At 37.1% G+C, this 12,092-nt stretch overlaps 3 protein-coding genes across 7 annotated transcripts in view; all 3 read left to right on the top strand.

Moving 5' to 3' along the window:
- Positions 1 to 12,092, top strand: part of LOC127847597 (uncharacterized) — a 188,530-nt gene that overhangs the window by 65,074 nt on the left and 111,364 nt on the right. The window lies entirely within an intron of this gene.
- The window catches only part of LOC127847599 (protein PALS2-like), a 195,271-nt gene that overhangs the window by 127,261 nt on the left and 55,918 nt on the right, over positions 1 to 12,092 (top strand). The gene's annotated exons all lie outside the window — the stretch shown is intronic.
- Positions 1 to 12,092, top strand: part of LOC127847600 (nucleolar protein 58-like) — a 53,561-nt gene that overhangs the window by 23,458 nt on the left and 18,011 nt on the right. The window contains exons 7-11 of the mRNA XM_052379620.1: positions 216 to 350; positions 2,804 to 2,949; positions 6,883 to 7,009; positions 7,653 to 7,816; positions 9,867 to 10,001. Coding sequence (XP_052235580.1) covers positions 216 to 350; positions 2,804 to 2,949; positions 6,883 to 7,009; positions 7,653 to 7,816; positions 9,867 to 10,001 — 707 coding nt within the window. The remainder of the gene's footprint in view (positions 1 to 215; positions 351 to 2,803; positions 2,950 to 6,882; positions 7,010 to 7,652; positions 7,817 to 9,866; positions 10,002 to 12,092) is intronic.

Below are 12,092 nucleotides of genomic sequence, written 5' to 3'. Positions count from 1 at the left end.
ATATGTTTGTGAAAAATTATATTTTTGGAGGGGAAATGGTATTTTTAGGGGAAAAATTCTGGTAGGGGAAGACGCAAAATATCAGCGTCACTTTCTTAGTAAAAAAAACCCCTGCAGACTCATAGAAACTGCTTAGGTAGCTTTAAATGTACAGGTATTATTTATAATTGCATTTAAAAGTATGCAATAATGTACATGGTGTGTGTGTGTTGTAGCGCTGCTGGATGACTTGGACAAGGAGTTGAACAACTACGTTATGAGAGCCCGGGAATGGTATGGCTGGCACTTCCCTGAGCTCGGCAAGATCGTGCAGGATAACCAGGCCTTCGCCAAGGTCGTTAAACACATGGGTATGTTTGGAATCGAGTTGTCAAACATATGGGTACGTTTGGAATCGAGTTGTCAAACATAAGGGTACGTTTGGAATAGAGTTGTCAAACATAAGGGTACGTTTGGAATAGAGTTGTCAAACATAAGGGTACGTTTGGAATCGAGTTGTCAAACATAAGGGTACGTTTGGAATCGAGTTGTCATACATATGGGTACGTTTGGAATCGAGTTGTCAAACATATGGGTACGTTGAGAATAAGGTTGTCAAACATATTGGTACGTTGGGAATAAGGTTGTCAAACATATGGGTACGTTGGGAATATGGTTGTCAAACATAAGGGTACGTTTGGAAATCGAGTTGTCAAACATATGGGTACGTTGAGAATAAGGTTGTCAAACATATGGGTACGTTGAGAATAAGGTTGTCAAACATATGGGTACGTTGAGAATAAGGTTGTCAAACATATGGGTACGTTGGGAATAAGGTTGTCAAACATATGGGTACGTTGGGAATAAGGTTGTCAAACATATGGGTACGTTGGGAATAAGGTTGTCAAACATATGGGTACGTTGGGAATAAGGTTGTTAAACATATGGGTTATTTTCCCCATCTTTGTGAAGCATCCTTGGCCCCCTTTTTGTGAAAAAAAGTGCAAACTGTTCAAAATTGTGGGACAAACGTAGATGCTAGAATGAAATTTTTAGCTAGGAGAAGTCCTGGACTGTGATGGCTACTATTTGCTAGGATCTGTCTTCACAAGGTGTCTATGTGGATCCCACTAGCATGAATCATTTTGCAACGGCAGTTAAAATATACATTTGTACTTCATAATATAATAAAATTAACTTCATCTTGGGTAGATAATCTTCAGAATGAAAGTCAACATCTTCTTTATCAAGTTTTATGATTTAATCAAAGGTTGGCTGTTACCTGCTATAATAATAATACAGTACACGGAAATTATTAGTTTTGTGTGTGTGCTTTCAAGATGGTCAGTAATGGCCTGATGGAAAAATTGCAACTGTTGAAAAACATGTTAAAAGACGTAGCATCTGCTATCACTAGTGCTGGTAGAAGTCATAAATAAAGGTCAACATTTTCCTTATCAAGGTCTATGAATTGATAAAATTAAAGGATGATAGCTACCTGCAATGATTATAATACAGTACCATGAAATTATTAGTTATTATCTCTTATTTTGAAAGACTTAGACACAGTTAATCTTAAATAATATGTTTCTTCTTTCAGGGCCCTCAATCTATCAAATCCCCCACCTGAAAAGTATACTTTTTTCCCCTTTTGGGGGGAAAAATTCCCCCTAAAAAAAAAAAAATTTTTTTTTTTTTTTTAATAGAAAGATGTGTCTCATGATTATTATATCTCAATTCTATTTCAATTTAATCTTTTTCAAACATACTAAATTATGAAAAATGCAATGAATATAGTGCAAACATGTACAAATGAAATAATGAGAGAGTAAGTAAAAAATTCCCCCAAAAAGGGAAACGCCGCGAAAATTCCCCCTCCTAAGGGCTGCGGACCCCTTCCCCCAAAGTAGTGTGAGGGCCCTGTCTTTGTACATAATCTATCTCATTTAGGTCTTTATTAGGACAGATGCTAAAAAATAAAATAAAATAAGGCAATGTCACTAATGATGAATACTAAACCGTTGATCAGAAAATTATGCTGTTGATACGGTATATTCGTCACTACCTCTGAAGTGAACATTGATTTGCACAGAAACATTAATTAAACAGACAATGATTGGATGACATAGTTGATATGGTGCAGGCCTTTTTCTGGGGTATCTACTGGTTTGTTTAACGGACCCATTCCCAAACTGAATTTAAAAAAAACAACTCCCAATGTTCCTCAAAATAGTATATATATTTTTAGAAAGAATTATGATTATACTGACTATTATATCTCAGTTTTATTGTTATTGCATTGAACAAATTATTTTTATCTTGTTCTTCTAATTTAACTTCTCATAAAGAGGTATTTTAAATTAGTTTTCCAAATCATTGGACTTCGTGTTAAAAAAATTGCAAAATTCCCAGTCTAGATACATGTATGACTTTTTTTCAAAAATGGTCAGGAAAGGGCCTTGGTGGTTCAGTCCTCTCGGAAAAAGTTCTCAAGATACCTATGACACACAGCACTGGTAATACCCAGGAAAAAGGGCTCAATAATGTCTCAGTTGTCATCTTCTACTGGTTTAAAATATAGCCGAGATTCATACTGTTTTTGACTACATACCATTTAATTGACACTTCCTCTATGTTTGCTACATAAGTATCTTAGACTTTCGAGGGATCACTGAACAGGTCTTGATTCAACACAGCAACTACAGATTTCTCTGTGTTTCATTAACAGGTTTCCGTACCAAAGCAGCAACTACAGATATCTCTGTTTTATAAACAGGTTTCCGTACCAACGCAGCAACTACAGATTTCTCTGTTCTATAAACAGGTTTCCGTACCAACGCAGCAACTACAGATTTCTCCAAGATTCTTCCAGAGGAAGTGGAAAAGGAGGTCAAGGATGCGGCTGAAATCTCCATGGGAACGGAAATCTCCGACGAGGATATTCTCAATGTCACCTACCTCTGTGATCAGGTAAGTGGTTTCAAGCATTTAGTTTAATACAATTTACACCTATTTGTGTACCTGGATTGCATTTAAAGTCTAAGACTTATCGAAACACTAAAGTCTGTTTTTTTGGGGTAGAACCAGTAATTGGTGTCTAAAGGAAAGACCTTAAAATGCTGCCACAGTCTGGATTGAACCCCTGACCATCCAGTCCCAAAGTGGACACCATATTCACTGCGCCAGGGTGACTTGGCATCTTTACAGTGTAAATAAACTGCATTTTAGCTCACCTGAGCACAACGTGAGCCATTGTGATCGCCTTTTGTCCGCCGTGCGTCGTCAACATTTACCTTGTTAACACTCTAGAGGCCACATTTATTGTCCAATCTTCATGAAACTCACTCAGAACATGTGTCCCAATAATATCTTGGACGAGTTCGAAAATGGTTCTGGTTGATTGAAAAACATGGCCGCCAGGGGGCGTGGCAGTTTTATATATAGCAAACCTTGTTAACACTCTAAAAGTCACATTTATTGTCCGATCTTCATGAAACTTTGTCAGAACATGTGTCCCAATAATATCTTGGACGAGTTCGAAAATGGTTCCGGTTGGTTGAAAAACATGGCCGCCAGGGGGCGTGGCAGTTTTCCTTATATGGCTTTAGTAAAACCTTCCTAACACTTAAAAGTCACATTTTTAGTCCAATCTTCATGAAACTTTGTCAGAACATGTGTGCCAATAATATCTTGGACGAGTTCGAAAATGGTTCCGGTTGGTTGAAAAACATGGTCGCCAGGGGGTGTGGCAGTTTTCCTTATATGGCTATAGTAAAACCTTGTTAACCCTCTAGAAGTCACATTTTTAGTTTAATCTTCATGAAACTTGGTCAAAACATGTGTCCCAATAATATCTTCAACGAGTTCGAAAATGGTTCCAGTTGAATGAAAAACATGGCAGCCATGGGGCGGGGAAGTTTTCCTTACATGGCTTTACTGTATCATGGTAAAACCTTGTTAACACTCTAGAAGTCACATTTGTGGTCCAATGCTCATGAAACTTGGTCAGAATATTTGAACTAATAATATCTGAGCTAAGTTAAAAAATGGTTGAGATCAGTTAAAAAACATGGCCGCAAGGGGGCGTGGCATTTTTCCTTAAATGGCTTTTTACTACAAAACCTTGTTAACACTCTAGAAGTCACATTTATTATCCAATCTTTGTTCTAACAATAGCTTGAGTGAGTTTGAAAATGGTTATGGTTTGTTGAAAAACATGGCCGCCAGGGGGTGGGGGGCAGTTGTCCTTATATGGCTTTAGTGAAAACTTGTTGACACTATGTTAGCCACATTTATTGGCCAATCTTCATGAAACTTGGTCAGAACATTTGTCAGCTTGCATTTTTTTCAGAATAGTCTAGTTCCTTTGGCTTTCAGGTGAGCGCCTTAGGGCCTGATGGCCCTCTTGTTCTTAAAAGGGCTTTAGTTGCTCTTTGATTGTTTTGGAAATCTTTGAAGAAACTTGTTTAGAGTAAGTTATTAAGTAATTAAAAGGACTAGCTGGTTTCAAATTAAACACAAATGTGTTTTCTTTACAAAGGTTGTCTATTCTTTACAAAGGTTGTCAATTGTTTGTTGCCTTTAGGTGGCAGTGGTGTTATGAATATCAGTGTTCAGGGCTTTTCATCGGGAAATTGGGAAGAGGCCCTAGCCTTTCAAATTGGGAATTTCATGCGCGATAACTACTCAATTTGGGAAGACTGTGTTTTTAAAAGTTTCCGAAACAGGGTCTTTTTCATTTTTCAGAAGTATTAAAAGACGCACTGTGGTGCTTTCTCAATCAAATTAGAGCTAATTGCTTTCAATTTGGAAGATGCCCAATATGTCTAAGTAAAAAAAACATTTTGGGAAATTCTTCTATCAATTTTGGGAAAAAATGACCTTATTTTCAATTGGGAAGTAGCCGAATTTCGGCCTCGGTTATATAAGGGTGAAAAGCCCTGGTGTTTTTTTTCAGTTTTGGGGGAAGGGGGTCGGGTCCCCTGAGGGGGGGAAAATTCGCGCATGAAAGGGGAAAAGGGGGAAATTTCTATGCTTAGCTAGTAACAGTACAAAATCAATTCACCATACAGAGGGAGAAAAACATAATTTAAACTCTTTTATTCATAAACATGTTATGTTCAAAGTTCAATATTTCTGGGCTTTTCAGCTAATTTATCAATTATTTCTCTGTTTCTCTGTGGCGTGCAAAGCAGGTTGAGCAAACTAAACAGTCTTTCACCACTCTGTTGACCGGACATTTCTGGCGTTTCACTGCCGTTATTTGAAGAAGACTGACTTTTAAGTTGTACTTGTTTGAAAAGAATATCAATTTAAAACAGATTTGTCAATTTTTATGTCCCCCACTATAGTAGTGGGGGACATATTGTTTTTGCCCTGTCTGTTGGTCTGTTGGTTGGTTGGTTGGTTGGTTTGCGCCAACTTTAACATTTGCAATAACTTTTTGAATATTGAAGATAGCAACTTGATATTTGGCATGCATATGTATCTCATGGAGCTGCACATTTTGAGTGGTGAAAGGTCAAGGTCATTCTTCAAGGTCAAAGGTCAAATATATGGGTCAAAATTGCTCATTTAATGTACACTTTTGCAGTATTTCAATATCCAAGATAGCAACTTGATATTTGGCATGCATGTGTATCTCATGGAGCTGCACATTTTGAGTGGTGAAAGGTCAAGGTCAGATGTCAAATATATGTGGCCAAAATCGCTCATTTTATGAGTACTTTTGCAATATTGAAGATAGCAACTTGATATTTGGCATGCATGTGTATCTCATGGAGCTGCACATTTTGAGTGGTGAAAGGTCAAGGTCATCCTTCAAGGTCAGAGGTCAAATATATGTGGCCCAAATCGCTTATTTTATGAATACATTTGCAATATTGAAGATAGCAACTTGATATTTGGCATGCATGTGTATCTCATGGAGCTGCACATTTTAAGTGGTAAACGGTCAAGGTCATCCTTCAAGGTCAAATATATGGGTCAAAATTGCTCATGTAATGTCACTTCTGCAATATTGAAGCTAGCAATTTTATATTTGAAATGCATGTGTATCTCATGAGGCTGCACATTTTGAGTGGTGAAGGGTCAAGGTCAAGGTCATCCTTCAAGGTCAAACATCATATAGGGGTCAAGGTCATCCTTCGAGATCAAACATCATATAGGCGGACATTGTGTTTCACAAACAGGATCTTGTTTTACAATAGATTTTGTTGTTGTGCGACATGTTGAAATACGTATGGTTTGCGGTAGATGTCATAAAGCAAAAGTGGTGATAGTGAACTACGTACGGTTTGCGGTAAAGGCTAAAATAAAGTAAACATGCAGATGCAGTTCAGAAAAGTTGTAGTAAATTCGTAAGGAAAGACGTATTAAAATGAGGTATTGATTAAAATTGAATAACACTTCCGAGAGGGGAATTTTAAAAATATTTAGGGGAAAAATATATACTCTAAAGATGGGGGAATGGGGCCGAATAACGCCGAATATTTCATCCAAAAAAAACCACTGAATATGGTGTCTGCCTAGCGACCAGGAGGTCAAAGGTTTGATCCCCACTGGGCGCGTACTTGAGATATCCCCCATAGATGCAAAGTACTTGTTAGTCCCAGGAAACAGACATGAGAGCATTTCAAATTGGCCGTAGGCTTTCTGTGCAATCGAGCTTAAAAATTAAGTAATAGTTTGTTTTCAAAATGTAACCGGTATAGATGGCTATTATGAACGTGCATAAGTCATTTTACAAGTGGAGTAACTGTTAGCCATCGGTATAGAAACGCAGGATAGAAGAAATATTTTGGAAGTTGACTGATTATAAAAAATCAAAATTGTGTTCTTGGGATGGCACAAATTACAAAAATTATATGTTGATATTTATTATGTTTTTCTGCATTCATATAGGTAATTGAAATCACCGAATACCGGGCCCAGCTGTATGATTACATCAAGAACAGAATGGTTGCCATAGCTCCCAACTTGACAGTATTGGTTGGGGAGCTAGTGGGGGCAAGGTTGATATCACATGCAGGTAGGTGTCTTTGACCTTGCTCTCTGTTGTGCCTAAGGCATTGTGGAAACAATATATATGGATTATGTGTATGGCTAGTTAATGCTAGGACGAGAGATTGACTATAGATAGCTCAAGCATTTAGCATTTGTAGATAATGAGACATGACCATGTAATCATTAGTGAGGTTTTCAGTGAACCAATCTAATCTTATTTAATATTCAACAATAAATATTAAGCGATGTGGTTTTGCCCAATTGGCAAAAGTACCTGTAAAGTACAAATTGGAAAAAATAAGCTTGAAAAAAAACTAAAAATGGGAAAATTTGTGTCGTGAAATCTTTAAATTGGGGATTAAAGGTTGTTTTAGTTGTTTGGTATTGCACAAATTAATTCAAATATTCATTTACATCCAAATTGACCAAACCCCATTCCAAAAATGATGAAAAAAGCACTGTGTGTACTTAACAGGGTTCCTACCTTGCAGACATGGGCAAAATTTGCTGAAATGTTTTATGAGTTATATCATGAATTCCATTTAGTTATCAGAGGTGCTGTTAAATGCGCAAGACTCTTGGCTCAGTTCCAAGTTAAATTGTGATGTTGTCTTGAACTGAAGTACAGTGCAAATCATTTTATTACCATGTTGTTGTATACTTGACAGGGTCCCTGATGAACCTTGCCAAGCACCCTGCCAGTACCGTGCAGATCCTGGGCGCAGAGAAGGCCTTGTTTAGGGCTCTCAAGACCAAACACGACACACCGAAATATGGTCTCATCTATCATGCATCTCTCGTGGGCCAGGCTAGCGTAAAACTAAAAGGAAAGGTATGGGCAGTCAGTGTATTTTATTGGTCAAATTTGGTGCAGAAATCGGACCTCATTCCCAATCACAAAAAGTATCAAGTTTTCCCAAATGAGTCCCAGGGGTGTGATTTTTCCGCGGATTTCCGCGGATCCGGTTGTCCCGGATGTCACTTCTGAGATTCGAGTAAATTTGTTTTTAAAAAATGTGGGGGAGAGGGGCTACCACCGATACCGCGGACGTATTTCATAAGCGGCCCGAAATATCCGCGGCCTGCAAAATCTCTCCGCATTATACACTAGTAGATTCTGCCTAAGCATTTTTAAAACGAGTGATATAATTGGCTGTGGTATCCCAATTTTCCAATAAAAATTGTTTTCTTAAAATGCGCTCAGCTGATTTGTTTGCAAATGGCGCCGTTGTGAAGAGAAAATTAAGATTGTTGAAATGACAAATAGCAATTGAATAAATGACTGACATCACCTAGTTTGATAGGAATAATGAAATGTGTTTGTCAACAAAAAAGACTACGTTTTAGATACAAGCAATACATGTTAAGAAATGTGCCCACTAAATTTGTGTCACGGAAACCAGTGTTTGCAAATTTGAGTTTAGTCTACTTGCAAAGTAAAACAATTTAGAAGAGTATCTTTCGAACATGAAAATAGACAAACATGATTTGATTTATGTGTGTGGGTCTGTGTATACCCGGTAATCATATTCATATGCATATTCTGCTTACTTATGTTTGTCACGCTGTTCAGTTAACTGAAATAGCGTTGAACTGAGTGAAGATGTGAAATGCAAGATATTGAAAGGTAAACAAATTAAATATATAAATTTAACTCAGTTAATACATCATTAACACAGGAAGAACACTCAAGTGTGTTTGTTTATATTTAGTCCATAAACTGTAATTTAATACATTGAAAAACTGCTGCTATTGATCACAATAAATAACTTTTTACTTTGCATCCTCAGTATGTTAAATGTGAAGTTTAACAGTTTCTATAAAGAAATATTGTTATAATGTTCAAGAAGTTGTTTATTTTAATGTCTGTTTTCAGGTTTGTCATTGCGTTATGCGCGCCATTCGCGTAGTCAAAATCAGTCGTCAGAATTTTCCTCCCCTCTGACTTTGCCTCAATCACACCCCTGATGACTGCCTTAACCCTATGCATGCTGGGAAATTTGTCGTGTGCTAAAATGTCGTCTGCTGAATTTCTAAAATAAGCATTTTCTTTGATTTTTTTCAAAGAATACTATCAGAATAGCAAACAGTTTGGATCCTGATGAGACGCCACGTTCTGTGGCGTCTCATCTGGATCCAAACTGTTTGCAAAGGCCTTTAAAATTCGGTTCCCGCACTGAAAGGGTTAAATTCCCATCTGAGTGTATAAAAAATAACGGAAATTAATCTTTTAAGTCTCCCTTTAGCATTGTCTAGTTTAAAGCAACAGCACCAATTTCTGGCCTTAGTCAAAACAACGCATTTTTTTGCAATCCAAAGGACACGGGTCCCATTCCCAAATTGGTGGGGGAAAACATCTGGCATTTATGAAATAAATGTAAACAGATAATTTTATGTAACTTGGTTTCCCCCATAAGTCTCGGCCATTGATCTCAAATCATAATTAAGTGGTGAAATATTGATTTTACATGACTAGTTAGTTGTTATTATATTCAGCAAGAAACATTATATTTAATATGAAGATCAATATAAATACGCAAATGGTACACAGAAATCAAGTGACCTTAGAACGCAAGGCAACAGCAGGTGAATGTAGTCATTTACGTAACACCTTCCTGACTCTTGCAATATTAAAACGGAAGATGTTTGAACCAAGCCAGAAACTATGGTTTGATATAGATCTTCCATACAAGCAGGGTATCAAGCAACTCTTTATAAATAAAACGGTAAAATCTATACTAAAAATTTTAATGATTTTAAATTTTAAATAGACATCTTTAAATTATTGCAAGATTTATGGATATAAACTATTTGATATATTTTGCTTGTGATGATTTTGATGTGGTAGAATTCAGTTTTTATGTTGCTTTGGGCCATTTTAGATGTCAAGAATGTTGGCTGCCAAATGTGCTCTGGCTATTCGAGTGGATGCCCTAGGTGAAGACACCAACGCAGAGATGGGCCTTGAACACAGAGCAAAACTGGAAAGGAGAGTCCGAGAAATGGAGGAGGGAAAGGTGGGTAGGATTAATTGAACACTGAGCAAAACTGGAAAAGTTAGTTTGGGATTGGAGGAGGGAAAGGTGGGTAGCAGGGTAAGCACAGACCTTGAAAAGTGCTTATAAAGGCTGTGAAGTGCTTAAAAAGTGCTTATTTGCCTATAAAAACTTAAAAATGCTTAAGAAGTGCTTATTTTGGGCTTCAAAAGTGCTTGAAAAACGTACCAATGTAAAAATGTATAATTTCATATCTTTATTACGAGTCCGAAGTCGTATTTTTTTCACGATTTATGATGGTTCTAATCTGTTCATACTGGCAGGTACTGAATCGTTACGGGTTTAAGAATGTAAGGGAGGCAACTACTACTAATCTTCCGCCAATTAGACTACTTCAGGTTTTTTTTGTACGCATTATGCCATTACAGTGCTGACATGTTGAAATATGCCAGTGAATAAGTGCATTTTTCAGAAAGGGGGGCTTTTGACGTACGCTAGCGTTGTTGACAACGCTGATTCTAAGTCAAAGCATCTTGTAAAGTATGCATAACAGATATAGAGATCGCTAGTATGGGGGAATCGGCATTGAAAAGTCACCAGAAGAGTGCATTTAGAACATTTAGAATACATACTATGTATTATTAGTCCCATACCGGTTACACCGGAGGGAACTTATGGTTTTCGCTCTGTCTGGTCAGTCAGTCAGTCTGTCACACTTTTCTGGATCCTGCGATAAATTTTAAAGTTCTTAATATTTTTTCATGAAACTTTAAACATGGATAGATGGCAATATGGACATAATGCACGTTCATTTCGTTCCTACATCAAAAATTCAGGATCTCCAATCCAGCTCTATAAGTTGAACCTTAGTTAATAATACATTGAAAATACTTGTACTCACAATTTATGTGGAATTTCTGACAATGGTAGGGGACTTATATTGCTTGGCAATAGTCTTGTTGAATATTATTTAATACAAATAACAGGTTTTGTTTTGGTATGTGTTTTGACCTTAGTCAATTACTATATCATAATGAAATATCTTACTTTTGATTAAACAGTTGTTACTGTAGCAGGCTAGTGCCAACTGTTGTAAGTCACGTAGAACGTTAAGGCGTAACAAAAAAAGTTGTTTGTTTACGGTGGCCCGACCCTACCTAATTTTTTGCCGCCGGTCCTAATCTTTTTTGAGTCCAAAATTCGAAAAAAATCGGACCGCGTATTTTTCGGCGCGCTCAATAAGCGTTCAACGTTATCGGCGCCGTACATTAAACTTTCAACATAAACAAGATGGCGGCGCCCAGCGCTAGCACGTGGAATGCAGCATCGTCAGTTCTTGCGATAACATTTTTCAAATGCAAACATCTGGAGGAGCAAAAACTAATAAAAAATGTTTCTCACTCAAAGCAGATGGACGATTTATTCCAGGAACATCACTCTCGAGACATAACTGTCACTTACACAGTGAAGTGTAAGACGGACATGTCAAAATCTACTCCTATAAATATGAGGTCGATTTAAGCGGGGTAGCTTACGTCTAATTATTTGGACTAGTCAATATCGGCTGAAAGTTTTGAGATCGAAGGTAGGCCTACATTAAAGCAGTTGCAAACGTGTCAATTTTACAGTACATGTATCTTTATTATTAAATATATTTTAAACAGGTATATATCATGTTAGAATCGGTATGTGTTTATTTATATGGTGCAGTAGTTTCGTATTACCCCACCCACTTATTTATAAAATATTAAAACTTTGTATGACTTGGGATAAAGTTGGGTGAAGGGATGGGGGGTTGAACTATGCTGGCATGGTCCCATGGGGAACCCCTGCTCGATTTTTTCAGAGGGCTGGACTTTGTTGTTTTTTAGAGGATTTTTTTTCTTCAGGTATATAATTTTGATTTGTTTGTGAATAGCCCGTCTAAATAATTGTTTAGCCTCTCTTTATATCATTAAATTTCTGCTTTTCTGTGCTTGGTGTGATTTGATTTTGTGATTGTTTATTGATTTTTGTGTGTGTAATTGTATGTATATAATACAAGTCGTAATAAATTTTCTGTTCTGTTTCTGAAATTCATGGGTAGATAGACCCCACGCCACCAGTACATAA

This window comes from Dreissena polymorpha, chromosome 10 (genome assembly GCF_020536995.1).
Source record: "Dreissena polymorpha isolate Duluth1 chromosome 10, UMN_Dpol_1.0, whole genome shotgun sequence".
NCBI lineage: Eukaryota > Metazoa > Mollusca > Bivalvia > Myida > Dreissenidae > Dreissena > Dreissena polymorpha.
Note: the sequence above shows the minus strand (reverse complement) of the source record. Positions and strands in the feature narration are given on the sequence as shown.